Source organism: Polyodon spathula, chromosome 13, assembly GCF_017654505.1.
Source record: "Polyodon spathula isolate WHYD16114869_AA chromosome 13, ASM1765450v1, whole genome shotgun sequence".
NCBI lineage: Eukaryota > Metazoa > Chordata > Actinopteri > Acipenseriformes > Polyodontidae > Polyodon > Polyodon spathula.
The window spans coordinates 39,375,901-39,395,728 of record NC_054546.1 but is presented as its reverse complement, the minus strand read 5'-3'; the positions used below and the strand labels follow the sequence as shown (position 1 = coordinate 39,395,728).

The window sequence follows — 19,828 nt, the reverse complement described above, 5'->3', positions numbered from 1 at the left end:
GTTAGACACTAGCAGGAGTAATATAGAGGTAAAGCTTGGTGATGAGTTATAATTATTGCTGTGGTGTGTGAGCCGTAACAAAGCTCTGCTGGATAATAAGCCTTAGAAATGCTTTTTAATGCCAAATGACATCTACCCAATTAAAAAAAAAAAAGTTATAATGTCAAATTACTCAACAATTACTTGTGAAAGTAATTAGTGCTAATGGTTAGGGCAATGAGAATATGTGGCTTGTTTTCAATGTTTTTTAATGAACCAGGCTCTATGTTCCCAGCTCCATCTACACATCTGTCGTGTTTCAGTAATCATACAGCAGCAATCAATTATTTCTTACATGCAACCGTCTTTATTATTATGATCTGCTGCATTCTGGTGATTTTGGGCACCCACCCAGAATATTAAATGCATAGGCTACCTATACTCCCCTCTGTAAAACTGACTGGATTTGAGAGAAGTGTATGAATGTATGTCAATCAGATGTTTTTAAATTGTATTTATTTCAGTGGAAATAGCTTATTAAGTATGCTGAAGCTGAAGGAGCATGGGGAACAGGTTGGATAAGACAACTAGAGCTATATTTTCAAATTACAACGATAGGCTACATTCAAAATGATAAGCCTACACAAGTATTCTTGAACCAAGAATAAATTAGAGAAGAATATGTTAAGCACATGTTACATTTTTAAAATATTGTAATATGACCACATTAATGGACCCCTGGATATAACAATTGATGATTGTTGCTGTTGTATGAAAATAGAATCTAAACACAGACAAGACATCAAGTGATTAATAGGGTTGCTGCTTAATTTGATAACTTAATATAGCAGTATATGAAAACATGTGGTACTAATTAAGTGGTAGGTGACTAATTTGTCTAGGCCTTGCTAGATTAAGTGAGTAAATTAAAAAAAAAAAAAAAATTAAAAAAGTTTTTCTTGCATCTCTGCAGAGCTCTGTTTGCAGGTAGAGAAAATGCTGTATTTTGTTTTAACATAAGTTTCTCAAGGAAATTGTATCTTGCAAGCATTCAAGTCACATGGATTCTTGATGAATAGTTATGGGTGGTTTTTAGAATTCTCTCTATTTTCTTAAAACCTTATTCCTTAAAATATGTTTTGAGCCTTGCATCTGACCAGTATAATCAAAACATATACTAAACTAAACTAAGCCAAGCACTATTTAAAAAAAAAAATAATTACAATATGTTGTCACTAGGTGGCATGTGTTCTAGAAAAAAAGACATGATAACCAAAAGTTTAAATGGTCTTGCATTAGAAATATCTGCATATTTCTAAGGTCAAAAAATGCTCAGCACAACTGAATCAGTGACCAGTGATAATATTGCTAAGAATAAAAATTGTGAAGAAAAGGTACATCCCTCTTATAGCACCTGCAATTTCAATCTCATGTTCTGCTGGATAGTCCTAATAACCAACTAAAATATTTAAACAAAAAAACATAACCCAATTGGGCGATTTCATTTTTATAGTTGTTTTTTTTTTTCTATCATGTATGTTGGAGGTCATGATCACACTTGTTCCTGTAAGCAAAAACCTTCGAAGAATGAATTACGAAATATGTCTTTACATGAGGGAGTCTGAGGTTGAACATAAACGTGGATAAAAGGCAGGCTGTGGGATTTATTGCTCTGTTGTGCTTCTTAATCAAGTAGCTTATCACAAGACATGGGAAGCAGCATGAAGGTTAAGCAGGGAGGCACACCTTTTTATCAGCATCACTCCAGATGTACCAGAGAACGAAGCGATAAGGGAACGATAGAGCATTGAACTTGTGAACCACCAGGATCTAAAGATTTTAGGCAATTATGTTTAGAGCACATAGACTAGATCTAGCCATGCCCTCTGCAATGCCAAAGATCAGCATTACAAAAAGACAATATAGTCAATTATTCTTCTATTTATTTTTATTTCAATCAGTATACACTGTATAATTGCATTATTAATTACTATTCATAAAATTAAAAAAAAAAAAAAAAAAAAAACAAGGAATGTTTTTAAGGACTGTTTAAAGAGTAACAATGTAAAAATGTAGCAGTACTTTAACGAAGACATTGAAAAAGACTTTGAGTCGAAATGCTTGTCATTGAATCATATCTGTTTCTTTTAGTATTACTGTATATAACACTGTGAATGTTTTATAGGTATGGATGACATAAATCACTCAGAATGTTTCCCTTAATTTGCTGCTTTATAGCACAGCAGAGCTTAAAAATACCGGGCAACTGTGACGTTGAAGGTACTGTTTCCACAGAAATTCTCAATGCAATATCTTTCTTCATTTTTATTCAGAACAATAGAAAAGCTATTTTTAAAGACGGCTCTGCCAATGCATACACTTTCATAAATAAGATCAGTTTAACCAATGCAAATCCAAATTGACAGCAAGATATTAGAATTAGCAACTAATACTGGTTATGAAATTGTGGTTATGAAATTGTGTGTGGTTGTTGCCAGCAACAGAAATTCAATTTATACGAATGTTGAGTTAAAATCAGTCACATAATGATAAAATATATTTCCTAATTCATTATAATAAAGACATTATAAATCTAGAACTAAGCTGCCAGGTTAAAAAAAGAAAACCAAAAAAAGCAGCAGTTAATATAGCTTCAATAATAACCTCATTCATTTTTTTTTTTTTTTTTTTTTTGTATTTTATTATTTAAAACAAAAAAAAAACAGAAACAGTTAAAAAAAAAAAAAAAAAAAAAAAAAAACATGAGGACCAGTGGGCTGCTTTTAATATATGGATTAGTAATACACCAGTCATATTTACATTATTATCGTACAGTTATTAAACTATCTAATGCAAAAGTCATTAAGTAAAGCCAAGCAATGACATCCAAAATAAGACTAAATCTGACAAAAAAATCCTCCATACAAATAAATAAAATAGTATTGCGAGCATTGTATTTAAAACCAAAAAAGTCTATTCTCCTCCCTGTGAAAACAAAGATGTGGGTATATCGCTCTCCTCTGGAGATTTCTGTTTCAAAAGTCGATAGACATTGAGCGCTGTACTGCGTCATTATTCCTGCTGCCCCTCACGTAGATCTCGCAGGGGATCTCCTCCATCACTCTGTCTTCTATGACTTGCTCGGTGCAGTCGTGAGTCTGTTTATAGCCATAGCAGCTTTTCTTGAAGGTGCTGTTGAATGTCTTCATGGGCTGGGGCTGGGAGAAGTCGTTGCGATAGGGGAGCTCCATGGAGCTGAGGTTGGTGTGGCTCTCTTTGACCATGGAGGGCTGGCCCCCGCAGTGGTGGTCATGGATGCAGCGTGAGGCTGTGGAGGACCTCCTCATCTTGTGGTAACTCTCCAGCTCCTCGGAGAGGTCTGCCAGGTCCGAGGAGATCTCCTTGTCCCTCAGTGAGAAGAGCTCATAGTGAGGAGGGTCGAACACCTCTTGGAAGCTGCTCTTGTTGAAAGCAGGCTTGCGTGCCAACACCTTCTTGCGGGGCTGCTTCATCTGCACCAGGATGGAAATGATGAGGAGGACCAGGACTATCCCAGAAGATATGCCAATGATGGTGCCATGCGTTTTAGTGATCTGATGAAACAGGCCATTGGTCTTTTTCTCTAAAGAGAGGGAAAGGAAATTCAACAGATTGAACTCTCCCTCAAAGACAAGATAAAAGCCACAGTCAACTGCTCATACTAACTTGTATAACACTGCTTTTTACCCCACTCACTCTCGTCTTAAAAATATAAAATGTTTTCTCAGGTAACAAAACAGAGAACTCAGGATTAGGCATATATAATAACATTCAGACCCTTACTCCTTTAAAAGACAAGGCAGTACTTTACTGGATTGGCATTAAATCAATAGTAATGACTTCAAACATCCTACGTGATCCTAATAATGTCTTGTCTGAAAAGCATTCAGAGGCCCCATGGATGTCTATGAAGGAATAAGAATTGACTCCAAATTCCTTCTTTTCATTTTCACTAAAGACAGTAGAGGTTACCCTGCACAGTACATTTTAGCAGGGTCTCTGTTCATGCACACTGCACCAGAATGGCAAAATGCGGCAAAATTTCACATTTCTACTGTATTTACCTTTACAGTGATTTTCATCCCAGGGATAAACACAGTTTTGAACTCCATTGCAAACTAGAGAACTGTTGATGCACATGTTGCTATGGCAAAAGAATGTATTGCCGGAACAGGGAGCTGAAAGAGAACACATTAGAATCAAAACTGACCGAATAACAACAGCACCATGTTTACGGGATACCCACCAATCCATTTATTTGCTTTGTTTAATTTTTAAGATTACCTTATGAACTGTAAATATAGCATTGTTAGATGCAGAGAAAATATTATCACTAGAACTTTGAAAAAAGATGAGTTTCCCTGATCTACAGTGAATCTCGCTAATTTACATTCTTAACCTAGTGTGAGCAGGAGCTTGAAATTCTAGCACCGTCTCGTAATCTGCCACTTTGTTTCCTTTTAGTTTTTAGTTTCCTTTTGTTTTCCTTGCAATACGCTGCTGTGCACTGGAGGGTGCTGGCGCTTACTAATCCAGCATAAAGATATTACATGTGTTTCTGACGGGCAACTTGAACAGGAGAAGACAGACACTGAAAAATTGCAACAGCAGCCACTCAGAATGATGGCAAACAACATGGAAAAAGGTACAGGAAAGTAAAAAACAAACTAAGAAAATGTCATTTGAAGCTACTTGCTCTAGAATCTGGTGCAGAGAATTGGAAAGGGAAGCATGGGCCTACAGTAATGTATGTTGTGGGGTGGGAGGTGTCCATAGACTTTACTAGCGAAATGTAAAACAGGAGACAGGGGACCCTACCAGTTTGAACAGATTACATATCATTTTTAAAGACAAAAACACCCTAAGCAAAAGGGACTTGTACTGTTAGGGATGCTAGTTTCCATAGCTTTGGTACAAACAGAGCTCTGTTTTGTTAAATAGCAGCAGCGTATAAAAATGCAGCTGTTTAGATGAAATGAATAGACCCCATTATATTTAAACACAGGACTCAGAATTATAGGTTTGCTAAGAGTAGTTCATGATGATTCCATCTTGACCCTCATTTTACCGTGTGAAATAAATCCTTTTTAACGAAACAGTGCATCAATCTAGCAAGCTTGCCTGGCCTTGATTATGATTATAGAAACATTTAGCGAAAGCCCAGTTACAAAATATGACAACCAGTGTGGACCAAATAACTTTTAAGAGAACTGGTTATTTTATAAACTAGTCTGCATTGGACTGTAGTATTATTTCCAGCTCCAGTGACCAGCAATGTTTGAGGGAGTGAGGTAACAGTTAGATGTTCAATGTCCTAATTAGTAAAATCCATTCCCACTGTGCTAGTTTGTTCTTGATGAAAGCACTACAAAGTGGGACATCATCAGTGTGCAGCATGTTGAAATTATTAATTATTAGTCAATCGTGTTTTTACACGCTGTTACAAATGAGCCAATAAGCACTTATTGTCAATCTACTAGATTATCCAATGCACAAAGAAAGATAAATTACGTAACCGGGCAGAGAGCGGATGTGGACTGCAAGTGTCTTAGCCACTATGCAAAAGAACTGGGCTCCTTTGTATTCATGGTTTTTAAGCTTTTAACCTCATCTCATCTCACCCAAAAGGTACAGAAACCATAACAGCAATGCATCACACAACGTTGCCCATTACACAGGCTTGATCCTGCATTAGTTAACAAACAATCTGGTCTATAAAGAAATGTTTCAAAACAGCTGGCAACAGTAATGGAAAGAGGGTAACATTTTCAGGTAGACAACACAAAAAGGGAGGGAGTCCGTGTGCATGGTCCTATTCTAGGGCATGAACTAGAACATTTATAACTACTGTTTTTTTGTAAAAGGGTAAAGCTAATAAAGTATGAAGAATGACTCACGTTAATGTTTTACCTCTTACACTGCCATTGTGAGTTATAGTGTGGCTTTAAAATGTAGGTACATGCTTTGCACCAGAGGAAACTTTTAGTGAATCTGACCCACTTTCTGTTTTAATACATTCATCAGCCAGCCATTTTCAGGTCCTTCTCTGATGACTGTGGTGAGTTCATACTGTCAGACACACACCACTAAGCATGAAGTGAACCTGTCATGCAGATTGTATTATTGTGCTGCTGAAAAACTTGCCCTTCGCTTTATTTCTGAGCAGATCCAAAGAAATAAAGGACAGTATCAAAGCTACGGCCCTCTTGGTATATCTAGATGTGACAGGGAGAGATTTAGTTCTGTTAATCCTTGCTCCAACCCACATCCAAGCTGGATCATTTTTAATGCCATTTGTGGGTCTACTTTAATGGCCTAAACAGCTAAACTTAAGGCAAATAAATTATACATTTGTCAGTGACAATCCCTTTGTGATGTTAAGCTTATGTATAGATACTACTGGAGGTGTGAATGTTACCAGAGGCATTTTTAGTGGACGAATTGACAACCTACACGTAGCACACCATCAACTTAGTGAAGGTTGTATAACAAGTAATTCTACCACCTTAATTCCTAATTGCCCCAGTTGTTATGTAACAGCCTGTGCCATATTCACTTGCAGTACTGTAACCACTCTGGATAAATGAATACAGTGAGAAAAGGATCACTGGCTGCTGTTGCAGTAGTTAGCAAGAAAAAGCTGCAATTAAAGGCACCTCTCTCGTTCGCTAAGAAAATTGCATTTCAGACAGTCCCAAGGACCCTGTAAAAAAGGCTGTTGAGTTGCAAAATAAATGAATAAGCAACACAGTACAGTACCTTTACATAATGCCTAGAGAATTGGGTGTAGAAATATGCAGCAAAGCTTCTTGAAGGACCCATAGATCTAACAGTATCAACTTTTCAAATCAGTTATTACTTTCAAGATCATGAAATAAATATTACTAATTTGGGTAGGCAGGTGCTGCCAAGTCTGTCACTTCAGCTGCCTTGCCAACATTTCATTGCATATATTACAATTAATTGTATTGTAAGTGGAATCCTTCTGCCATTCACTTTCATTGGGATTCCAAATCCACAAAAAAAACGACATGGAGACTACTGTCTACATTCCTTTCCATTGTATCCACTCCGATTTCCTCAAACGCTGCACCCTTTATTTAGCACTTAAACATATATCAGGGATTCAATTCCTATCAGTCATGTGAGGGACTGCTCATTTACACAAGGCTCTGTACAGTCCACCCTCTTTGTGTAAATACATATAAAGGGCCTTTCACTAATGCACTGCATTGTGTACATCTTAGAACAACAACAAGCAGGCTCGGTACTATATTAGTTTGGTACATTTAACCACAAAGCATTGAAGAGGACAGCGGCTTACGGTCGACGAAGGAAGTGAAGAGCATTCTGAAACGGCTGAGCCTGCTGCTCTCGTCGGCCCACATTCTCACCACACCGGTCCCTGTCTCCAGCATGACGTCGTTGGCCACGGTGCTACAGAACTTGGCCTTCAGGTTCTCGATGGCGCTGCTGCCATCGTACACCGCCACAAAGTTCTTCTTGCACTCATTGGAGTGCTCCATCTGGTACTCAAGAAACCGCAGATAAATCTGAAAAACATAGCCGCACAATATTTCAAACATTTCAAAAAGCTGAATAGTGTCAGTCTGATCTATATATATATATATATATATATATATATATATATATATATATATATATATATATATATACACACTGTGTGTACAAACTCACATGTAGGGTAACACTTTCCTACCTTCCTAATATTGAGTTGCACCCCCTTTTGCCCTCAGAACACCCTTCGTCGGGGCATGGACTCTACAAGGTGTCAAAAGCGTTCCACATGTTGACTCCAATGCTTCCCACAGTTGTGTCAAGTTGGCTGGTAGTGGATCTCTACTCCGAATAGCTCATTCCATCTCATCCCACAGATGCTCAATTGGATTGAGATCTAGTGACTGGGCAGGCCATTGCAGTAAGCTGAATTCACTGTCATGTTCATGGAACCATTCCTGGACAACCCTAGCCCTGTGGCATGGGGCATTATCCTGCTGAAAAAATCCATTAGCAGATGGATACACTGCTGCCATAAAGGGATGCACCTGGTTGGCAATGATGTTCAAATATCCTGTGGCATTCAAACGTTGCTCTACTTTTATCAAGGGGCCCAATGTGTGCCATGAAAACCCATTCCACTCCATCACACCACCACCAGCCTGAAATGTTTACATGCGGCATGATGGATGCATGTACTCATGTGGTTTTCTCCATATCCTAGTCCTCCCAGGACGTGATAACGTGAAAACTGCAGGAACCAGAATGTTTTTCCAATCCTCCAGTGTCCAGTGATTTCGTTCCTTAGCCCACTGCAACCGCAGTTTCTTGTGTTTTGCTGAAAGAAGTGGAACTCTGTTAGGTCGTCGGCTGCCATACCCCATTTATGTCAAGGTATGACGAGTTGTGCATTCTTTTATGGGTCTTTCAGCACCAATGTTTTACTGGACTAGCTGTAGCCCGCCTGTTCCTCTGCACAATTCGTGTCAGCCTCCTTTGGCCTCTTTCATCAATGAGCCGCTTTCGACCACTGGCCTGCCGTACTTAAATCTTTTGTCTTGCCCATTTACCATCTGAATGGCAAACATACACAATCCATGTCTCAGTTTTGTCAAGGCTTATTTAACCTGTCTCCCCTTCATATATACTGATTGAAGTGGATTTAACTGGTTACATCAATAAGGGATAATAGCTTATTGGAAAGAGCAGATGTTCCTAATGTTTTGTACACTCAGTGTGTATATATATATATATATATATATATATATATATATATATATATATATATATATATATATATATATATATATATATACACACACACATTTCTAATTTTAAATTCCTTAATTTCAAATGGATCCTCAATCAGATGGCTGTAAAAAGTGTAAAAGGTTGGATCTTTATTACAAATGACTCACTGATGAAGGTATTGGTGAAGCATTTGTCTACTTGATTTAGTGTGATCAAGTTTCACCTCTAAAGTCTCAGAAGCTCAACCTATCTAACCTGTGTGTGGGCGATCATTGTATTGTGTGAATAAGTTTGTATTGTACTAGTTCAGACTGAAGCTCCTTGACACTGCGCTGGGATTGCTAATAATCATTCCTGCCATTCCTATGTGATAGAATGCTTTCAATTTTGAACTCAGTTTTATCAACCATAGCAGTATCCTGTCTGGCTCACTTCCTGGCTGTTACATCAGATTTACTTTTTATTATCTCGTAAAGACACACAAGAGACCAGAATCACTAAAACTTAGCACTTGTTTACTGCAGTGTCAGGTGTAGTTGTAATCGTATTGCATTCAAGAGCTGCTTTATGAAAACCAAGCTGCTCCAGAGGGAAGTATTGGATGCTTCTGGGGTTCAATGCAGGGGAAGGCCAATCAGAGTGGGAAATACAGGCATTTGTACCAGACTTGGTTATATCGCCAATATAAAACCAAATGTAAGATCAGGAACAACCAATCGGAGACTATTGTACACCATTTCAAATACTTTTGAAATAAACAGTATTTTGTTTTGAAAGTCTTCCATGTGTGACCCCTATTTCAGTTAATCTCTTGGCGATAATAGCACTGTAATTCTGCAGAGAAAAAAATAAGGCAAGTGATTTTAAAAGAAATTTAATCTTACAGAATTGCCATGTAAATGAGACCTGCTTAAGATTCCATCTCTCCATTCAGCATAAATTAAATAAAAACAAAGAGTAAAGATGAATAACTTTAGCATTGCATTTGATAGCTGCCAAACTAAAGTATTGAATTAAACTAGGCTATATATATATATATATATATATATATATATATATATATATATATATATATATATATATATATATATATATAGTGACCCCCCACCCCCCCCCCCCAAATACAAATGCAAACAGAATTATTGCACCTTAAAGTAATGACATAGCAGCCATATATTTATTAAAAGAAAATATTTAAACAACACACAAAAAGAAAAGGGCACTCTGGCCAAAAGTAAAAATAATGCAAACTATTATAAATCTTATTATAAAAACGAGTCCCTTGTTCGCTGGCTGGCAGCATTTGCTCTTACTTTCTTAACTAATTTCTCCGTCTCTCTAATACTCTCCCCCTGTCTGAGCCTGGAGTGGGTCTTTATACTGTGGCTGGAGTCTTAATTACCTATTAGACAATAACCTTATTAAGGCTCCAGTCACATTCCCATGGGCTTTTCTGGGGTGGGGATTTAACCTCATCCCCACCAGCTACACTTTATGAGACCACCTTTTCACCTGTCTCAAACAATAAACAACAATGTCTGATGGCTTTCATCCATCTGCACATAAGTACAATAAATAGTAATGATGCAAATAATAATACAACGCAAATATTATAATACATGAATAATAAAAGGGGCGGGCACCTTGCCACAATAAGACACTCTGAGATGCCCATATGTGATGTAAATATGTTACTAAGCTAATGGCAGAAATAAAAAGTATGACCCTCTGTTTTGTTGCATATCCCTTTATATAGCTAATGAAAAATCTATTGCATTTTCTGCAGTATTTTGAAAATGGAGAAGGTAGCAGAAGTTATAATGGAGAAGCAGATGGAAGATGTAAATTGATAATGAACTTGTACGGAATGAAAGATTGCGATCGCCTCTGTAGGGTGTTAAGAATTTCTTTGATATTTAATTACTACAGCTATGCAATTATGGAATGTCAGGGTTTTCAAATTCATGAAGGACAGTTCATCAGTTAGTCCTGTTCTATGTACAAGAGTGCTGAAATCCTACGAATCTATTATAAACCTTCCATTCCATAGTATAAATAATTAAACCACTTTCAAAAGTCTTTCTATTAGGATCAGCGAAGTGGCGTCACAGCCATTTATTTTCTGAATTTATCTGTGGAACACATTAGCATGTTTATAGAATTCTGAAACAGTGCATATGAAACCTCATTTTCAGAAGATCTTGGATCATGAGAAAAATGAATAATGTGATTGGGGGTCAATTACATATTTGCATATTCCTAACTGAAGTATACAAAAGGTCAAAAACAGAAGAAAATGTGACTTGTGATAATATCTAATGCTAACAAGATGGAACATTTGTTAGCTCTTCTTTAATTTACTAGATATTTTTATACATTTATCAACTTCCAAGAAGCACATGCACAAAACCTCAAAATGTAACACTGTAAGCTGGCTTATAACTATTATATGTGTTCTATTGGTTAATGACTTATGTTCTTACCTTGTTGGTTTGCATGTAAGAGATAGAAGTGCAGGTTTTGCTGCAGTTGAGCAGGGGTTACTGGAGTCTACTAAATGTGCTTGAAGAAGCAATGTTACATTTCTTATTAAGTGTTGATGTTTATGAGCAAGTAAGAGCTTTAAAGATGATTTTCTCCTCATCTGAAACGTGGATTATGCTGAGGTAGTCTTAGATGTCTTTGCATGTGGCATTCCTATTTTTCACTAGAACCAAGCTGACACAGAGCGAGACAGGGAGGAGGGTTGTCTTTGTGTTAATATAAAAGGCACAGCACCTACAAAGTCTGCATAATACAATGCCCAGTCAAGGCAATTCTTGTTTCTTGGAGTGCTGACTCTTTTAACAATTTACTGCCGGTTGAAAATATATAGGACCATTTGATAAACTGCCTGTTTAGAATTTAATACAGAGACCTCTGTAGTGTCAAAGACTGCCTGGAAATCAGGACTTTCTTTCTACAGTTTAGTTGATTTCCGCTTGAAACCCAAATGTTATAAAGATCCTCTCAAACATATTCCATCACTCCTGTCTCATGTGACTTACTTTAGCTTTAGGAGGGGCTCGAACCGTCCATATGCAGTCAACAGCTTGACCAGGCTTGATTTTATCATCTTCCTCGACTTGACCTGAGCGAATTAGTCCATCGGCTCCGGAGAGTTCGAACTGGCAGTCTGCTGAGAGGGAGAAAGCCTGCTGTCAATGCCAGAACAAAGCCAGCTTAAAATGTTATGAAACAAGGCAATAAAAAACTGAAATACCAGACCTGGAATAGGATTTAATATTCCACCCAGGTATGTGAAATCTGGATCTGTAATAAAAGAAAAGGAGAAATCAAAGAAGCCTGACAGAAATACAATCCTAAAACAAACTAATCACATGGTTATTAAAAACACACACATCAAGTAAAGACAATGAACAGCAAAAATAATTCTAATCAACCTTTTGCTTACATGTTCTTAACAAGAGTTTCATATCAAAATGTCCTGAGGGATCTTGTAGTAAAAATAAAGTGCTTGTAAACTGTAGTGGGGGCATGGTAAAAAAAAAGACATTCATGGTAAAAGCAGAGAATCAAGGTTAGCATTATAAAAATCTCATAGAATTTGTGATAAATAAGTATTTATGGTTTATACAATTGATCTCAACAGTGACACAATTCAATGCCACCATAATTTAAAATGGGAACAAACCTGTCATTTTACTTTTAAAGACGAACGTTTCAAAGAGACTTACGCACACTGTTAGAGATAGTGGTTTCCCCCAAACCCTTTATTTTATTTTATTTAAACAATGTCAATGTTTAGATCAATTGCAGACCCCTTTAAGTCTGTTGCTTCTTCAAGCATGAGATATATCTTTCAGTCAAAGTCCCTGACAGGTACCTGATACGAATTCATATGTGACCTGGAAACCCAGCCCCTCGAGTTCCTCGTCCGTCGTGAACTTGATCCACATGAACCTCCCTGTGGATCTCACCAAGCCGGGACTCTTCGGGCCGCAGTAGCGATCAATCAGAGGGGAGAACCCGAACGGACCGTCCCGAATCTCCAGGTGATCGAAGCGGCACTCAAAGGAAGGCTCGACGTAGTAAGGGTCATCAAAGCTCAACTCAATTCTTTGACGTGGTGCAGCTTTGTACAAGATAGAAATGTCAAACATTTACTTTTATTCATGAAGAATAATGTCTCAGACACATGCCTCCTACAGCTCCAGTACCTTGGGGAAAATGTAGCATTCAAGGCCACTTGGATATCTTGGATTCTACATTTTTCATGTTTTTTTCGCTGTGCAGATGTCTTCTTGTCAGAAAGTAAGACAGACTTGGCAAAGGTAAACCCCTTGCTTAAAATAATGGTGAAGACTGCTGTGTGCACTGTTATATAACAAGCCACTGTTATAATGAGGGCTCCCAGGTTCTTATAGGGGGCCGAGAGGTCCAAAATGGTCTATTGCCTGTTGTTGGCTTTGTAAAGATTTCTTCTGCTTTGTATCTATAGGAGGCTGTGGAACTTGTTTAACTTTTGCCTACATTTGTTTCCAAAGAGTAAAGCCAGCTATCAAAACTTATGATTGAACTGTAAAAAAATACTAGTTTGAACATGCATAAATTCAGTGACCCATACACTAACCAATACAACAGTTAGTTAGTACAAGACAATGGCAGTTTGGCTTACCTTCCAAGATGTAAACACATTCCTTGTTTGGGGGGTAGGTATCAGGGTAGTTTGGGGAGGTGAACAATCCTCCGTTGTGGTCTCGAATCCATGTACCACACTGAGCATCAGGTTTGAGCTTTGTTCCAACATTTTGGACCTCTGATGTCACAAAAGACAAGTTTACTGTGATATATCATAGAAAAAGCAAAGTGTCTTGAAGCAGAGTAAAATGGAAGCACAGACAGGTATTGTGAATCAAAGATATTGGTTAAAAAACAAATAATCATAACGATTTACAGCTTTCTTGTCTTTTATGTGTGTTCAACGCCTAAGAATAATGTATTGGTTCTTTTTGGTGGATTTTCTATATGCAGGCTATTTTAAGGCATTTTTTATTTTAAATATCCCCCCTCCCCCCCCTTTATTGTTAACACCAACTCCATAAATAACAGATGTTTTAGTCTATTCATAAGTTTACAGACATAATACCACATAAGGTTTATCCAAGGGTTTATCTAGATATAAAGTATGGAATGGAAGATAAAGGCATTCAATTATATTGACTTGTGTAGCATCCCTTCAAAAAAGTATTTTTCTTTTTTCACACACCTGTACTGAATCCAAAAGTCTTTATTTATTTATGTATGTATTTATTTATTTATTTATCCCGGCTGATAAAATGTAAACCATCTGATTGTTTTGAAGGGACATCAACAATGTGGATGTTTAGATGATAGTGCGGTGAATTGGAGTGCTTCAGCACGTCACATGGCTGTGAGTGTATACAGGTACCTTGTGTTTTTTGTGCCAGTGCTAATCCTTCTTCTATCAGGATGAGGAGAAACCAAGCTGGAAGCAAATGTAAAAAAAAATCATATCAGATCTCAAATTCTTGTTGCACCTTTGTAATTTCATGACAGCACAGAATAACAAATCAAAAGATTTTATTTAACTCGTGTCACCCAGCTGAACTATAATGATAAAATAAAACACTGAACACATTTTAAAATGTAGCATATGATTCATAACTGTACACTTTTGGTCAGGGAACATCATTAAAAATAGGTGTGGGTAAATTTTGCTCTAGATGAATGGAGGCATGTGCATTAATGTTATTACCACCACGGTTGATATAATAACATAATAAATCAGTGCTTCTCAAACAAATTCAAATCCAAATGTTAATATTTTCATGATTTAAATGTTCGTCTCTATTTAGACCTGCCACTTAGACTCTTAAATGCATAGTCTTTAATGTACTTTTGACAGTTTCCCATATAATCGCTGAGGTGCTATCCACAAGCTTGATCAATAATTGCCTTTTAGAGCATTATATAATTTGACGGAGTTTAAACAAAATATTTTGTTAAGCCAATGCACAGGAGTAGACTAGTCTTCATATTGTCCTTTATGTTATTCCAAAAAGCTAATTATTAAATTATATTATATGCATAGTTTCTGGCATTGCATGGGGAAGTGTCTGCCATTGAACACCTACTATCAGCACCCTTAGAATACAATACAATATGTTTTTATATATGCTTTTATAAACTCTTAAAATAATAGAAAGCTACTGGCCAATCAATCCAGCTCAAAAATAAGCCAATGAAAACAAATATGTGTTTAAAACTGATTTAAAAGATTCAACTGTGTCAGCATTTCTGATCTAAATTGTGACAGAGTTCCAGAGGCACGGGACATAACAACTAAAAGCCCTGGCCCCTCCTGGTTTTAAATAGCTTCTGGGAACCACCACTTGTTCAGCATTTACTGATCGTAAACTGCAACAAGGAGCATAAGACATCAACAGTTCCTGCTAATCCTGAGGACCAAGACTGTGTAGTGCCTTATAAGTAGTGAACAGAATTTTAAAGTAAATCCTAAATTTAATAGGAATCCAGTGTAGTGATTGGAGAATGGAAGTGATATGTTGTGTAAGCATTCTAGCTGCAACATTGTAAACTAGTTAGAGCCGACAAAGCTTAGAATCAAGGAGGCAAGCAAACAGTGCATTATAATAATCCAGCCGAGAAAGAACAAGAGCATGAGTCAACATCTCGGCATCTTTATCAGATAAAATGGGTCTCAGTTTAGCAATGTTCTTCAAATGATAAAACGAGGCCTTCATAACAAAGCTAATGTGGGTATCCAAACACAGTTCTGAATTCATAGTGATTCCCAAGTATCTCACAGTATTGCATGGAGTCAGAAGATTACTATCAAATGAGACTTCAATACTAGATGATTTAGCTAGACTGTTTTTGGAGCCCACTTACTCTGTTTTAGTAGGATTTATTTTCAACATGTTTTCAGCCATCCATAACTGAACTTTGCTCAGGCACTGAGACAGCAAAGAATCCGCCATCTCTGATTTTGTAGGAAGAGAACAATACACAGAGTGTCTTCTGCATAACAGTGAAATCCCAATGATTGAGCCTGTGGAACTCCATACTTCAAGTCACCTGTCTCAGAGGAATACTGACCCATAGAGTTGATGTAATAGATAGACGCAAAACCATTCCAATATAATATTATAGTCTCCCCAGTAAGATCCCTAGATCCATGGTGTCAGAAGCAGCAGCCAGATCAAGTAACACTAGAACAGACAATTTTCCAATGTCGACAATACAGAAGAGGTCACTGTAGATAGTCAAAAGGGCGGTCTCAGTACTACTGACTGAGCGAAAAACCTGAAACTTTTGCAATAGTCCATATTTATAAAATTAACCTGAAGCTGGAGCTGAGCAGTCACAACTTTCTCAGTCAGCTTTGTTAGAAAGGGAATGTTGGAAATAGGCTTATAATTTGGTTTAATTTCAGCCCATTTTAAAGTAGAGGGAACCCTTCCAGAGATCAGAAAGGAGTTAACAATGTGCGTCAGAGTAAGACCCAGGATAGTAGAACACTCTCTAATAAGAGGAGTTAACAATATGAGTCAGAGTAGGAGCCAGGATAGAAGAACACTCCTTAATAAGCCAGGCAGGCCAAGGATCCAATCCACAGGTTGTAGGATCTAGTTCAGTTATGACAGCCTTTAGGCCAGCCTCAGTTATCACTGTAAATTCCTTAAAAATAGCAGTCTGTAAGATTTGTTATCTTGCCTATTTTAACAGAAACTGATTTGAAATTGGTACTGGCGATACAGCTTTGCAGAATACAAATTTTATATTGGGCATGTCATGGATTATGTAGAACTAATTGAACAGACATGTCACAGACTCTACACATGGTTACATTTACTGGGTATCTACCTGCATTCATCTTTAGATATTAAGAAGGCCGTCAGCAAGGCAAACTTTAATGAGTTCTACTGTATTTGTGCCTGTCCTTAATTCAACTGCAGAATATATATATATAGCTCAAAGAGCCAGCTGCTCATATATATGGAAGATGGATTAAGACGGCATACTCATCTATAATTTCTGAAGGCATGTCTGGCTCATGTAGATGTTGAGTCTGCTATCAATAATCTCTAAACCATTTTAATCCATACAAAACAGTTTACAGAGGTGGCAGATAATCCATCTTCGCACACAGTTTTACATTTCTACGGTTTTATTTGCCAGAAATACAAATAGCAAGTGGTGCCATTTGATAGTTAAATCCCTGTCGAAAATCCCCTGTTTAGCGCATTAACAATATGCTGCTAACTGGTACATTAAAAAGATTTGAAGTGTGCTGTGGGCTTTTGTTCCAGTGTAAAGTTTGGAAGGATTTCTCTTCTATTTGGAATTTGGCATTTTCATTTGCAAACTTTTTGAGCGAAAGCTAATTATTTAAGTATTTTATAATTCAATTTCAGGAACTTGTCTATACAACTAATGTATTTGTACCCACAAAAAGTTTGGGAAACAATGTTATATTTGTAGCCTACAGTTAATTTAAGTCTGTTGAGCATATTACTGCTTTCAAAACGCATAAAGGTTAATAAAGTGTGTGTTATCATGTCATACACAGTTTAGAAAAGTGCCTGTGGACATTTTACAGACGATACACAATGCATACTTGTGCTAAATCTGTGTTTACTGAACAATGAAAATTGAGACTCAAGCAGCCGCATAAATAAAAAAGCAGCATAAATAGACAATAAGTTTAAATCAAATAAGTCAGCTGTATCCAGTTAATTATCTGCAAGCTCAGAGCAGCACCAGTTTAGGAAATTCGAATTATTGGACAAAACAATAAAGCATAATGTGTTCATGTATAATCTAAATTGATAACTTTATTAGCACAATAAATGTAAATCTGAGTATTTGCACTGTGTATATGTGTTGGGCGTGATATCACTAAGGGCAACGCATAACTGAGGACATTACAGCACGCCAATAAAAATGCTGGTACTGCAAACACTTTTTTTTTTTTTTTCAAGCGCTTGTTTAGCACGTTTCTTAAAACGATAATACAATTAAATATTTTTTAAAAAGGGGTCACATTCTCAGATAGTTTACATATGTTGTTTTCTAAAAGGCAAACTAAAAGCTGATTATAAAAAGCTATAAATAACTCAGGGATAGCCTATATAATCTATGAGGTCCTTTATGCACCCAAAGTGTTCTGTAACATTAGCAGTTCGTGTTTACTTTTACAAAAAAAAAAAAAAAAAAAAAAAAAAAAAAAAAAATCGAAATGCTTTTGTTAATATAAGTGCCAAACAAAAAAACAACAAAAAACAAACAAACAAACAAACAAACAAAAATCTAGATGAAAATATAATAATTTTCAATCAAACTACTTGAGTAATTAAAATATGTCCATTCTTTACAATTTCATCTCGGGTGTGGTGTATAATAGCCAACACACTTGTCTTATTTCGTCATGTGTATATTTCGCCGTCCTTTGCTGCATTTTTGTTTTTCGAAAGTATTACTTCATTCAACTTTAACGTGCAATTGAAGCCAATAGTTAAATGTGGGCACGACATTGCATATTAGGTTTCCATTATTTTATCTTCTAATTTGCAGAGAGAATAAAACAGTGGGGCGAACATTCAGTAAATAAACCATGACTTAAAGGGTCGAAAAACGTGTTTCTTTGTTTTTCGCTGGCGGGTCTCGAGTCACTGGGAGCTGTCCCTTCAGCACAGTCCACCGATAGCTAGTCGTAACGAGAGTCATAAATCATATTGTAAAGCACTTAATAATAATAATAATAATAATAATAATAATAATAATAATAATAATAATAATAATAATAATAATAATAGTATTAAACCACAAGTTCTTGAACCACATATGATTGAACCTAATTCGAACAGTAATATTCAAACGACGACAAAGTAAGGTACCCGGTAATTAAATTGTCTTTCTTTTAAACTCATATCAGTATATTATATATTATAAATTAAATAAAGTTGGCAGGATGCAACCGAATATACCGCGCTATTTTCTTTTCCGATTTTATGTCAAACAGCATAACGGCATTGTCTTTTTTCAACCTCCAGATGGCGAACCTTTTCAGGAATTTTGTTAGGAAAACAAAAAAGATAGTGGGAGAGATGCAATAACAGTATGTACAACAATACTTTTGACTAAAAGGAAATATACTACTCACCATTTAGTAAGAAAAAGAGCGTTTTTAGTCCAATTTTATTCTCCATTATTGAGCATAAACCAAATGATGGATCTTGTATCATAAACTTTGGTGAAACGACACAGTAGCAGTGCATTCACATAATCGATGGTGAAAAAAAAAAAAGCCTCAATGTGCACAGTACTAGTTAACCACAGGTCTCTGTATCCATCGGATGAGCCATTGATAATTCTTACTTAATCCCTTTCTGAAATTTACCTATTTTCATTTCCACCTCTTATATAATTAATCCAGTTTTTTAGTTGCCAGTCGTGGTTTAATCTTGCATATTGCGAGGCAAAATCTCGGGAGCCATGCAAAGAACATGCCAAACTTCTTCAACCGCTTTAATCTAATCGCCACGTGACAGCAAGATTAATCGGAACTCCCCACAGAAAAGAACCACCCCCAGATCTTCACTTTCCCCCTAAAATGTGTGAAATACAGCCCTTAATCCCACGAAGCAGATTTCCAAAGGCGTCGGTAGTCTGTGCTTCATAAATTGCAACAATCTTGCACTCTAGCAGAGCGAGCGGAAAGACTGTAAAATATCTCAGCAGGTTGAGCAAGAACAGAGAGTAATCAGACTGGAGGGTCTGGTCTCCCTGCTGAAATGAAATGTTGGCACTAGATGAAGCTCATTTAAGACCTGAGTGCTGTTTGCTTGAATGAACAGCCTGTACGCATGCACCCCCTCACATCCACCGGGAGTGGACAATTCCTACTGCCAGCAAACTGCTGTACTTTCTTTTTCATTTGGGAAGAATCCACAATGCCTTCACATATTATGGTTTCCATACTGCAAGTACAACC

The 19,828-nt window shown here is 36.8% G+C and overlaps 2 protein-coding genes across 4 annotated transcripts in view; both read right to left on the bottom strand.

Moving 5' to 3' along the window:
• Positions 1 to 2,099: 2,099 nt before the first annotated feature.
• Positions 2,100 to 19,635, bottom strand: LOC121325352 (neuropilin and tolloid-like protein 2). 2 transcript variants are annotated; one of them, XM_041267783.1, is made up of 9 exons: positions 18,998 to 19,635; positions 14,240 to 14,296; positions 13,466 to 13,606; positions 12,674 to 12,922; positions 12,055 to 12,099; positions 11,835 to 11,965; positions 7,343 to 7,571; positions 4,083 to 4,196; positions 2,100 to 3,601 (listed from the first exon to the last, which is right to left on the bottom strand). In XM_041267783.1, the coding sequence occupies exons 1-9, from the start codon at positions 19,110 to 19,112 to the stop codon at positions 3,015 to 3,017; spliced, it is 1,668 nt and encodes a 555-aa protein (XP_041123717.1). In that variant the 5' UTR covers positions 19,113 to 19,635; the 3' UTR covers positions 2,100 to 3,014. The 2 variants fall into 2 exon arrangements, with proteins under 2 accessions (XP_041123717.1, XP_041123718.1); XM_041267784.1 differs by having other exon boundaries at positions 11,835 to 11,962.
• LOC121325350 (T-cell immunomodulatory protein-like) overlaps positions 14,240 to 19,828 on the bottom strand; it is a 96,442-nt gene continuing 90,853 nt past the window's right edge. The window contains exon 19 of one of the 2 annotated variants that reach the window (XR_005951327.1): positions 14,240 to 14,296. The gene's annotated coding sequence lies outside the window, so the exon portion shown is untranslated. The remainder of the gene's footprint in view (positions 14,297 to 19,828) is intronic. The other variant, XR_005951328.1, reaches the window with a different exon arrangement.

Excerpts from the sequence above, each read along its gene's own strand:
- LOC121325352 (XM_041267783.1), bottom strand. The coding sequence starts at position 19,112 with ATGCACTGCTACTGTGTCGTTTCACCAAAGTTTATGATACAAGATCCA. Across the intron at positions 7,572-11,834 it reads GAGCCCCTCCTAAAGCTAAA|ATTTATCTGCGGTTTCTTGA; the intron begins GTAAGTCACATG and ends TATGTTTTTCAG. Across the intron at positions 4,197-7,342 it reads CTTCACTTCCTTCGTCGACC|CTCCCTGTTCCGGCAATACA; the intron begins GTAAGCCGCTGT and ends GTTCTCTTTCAG.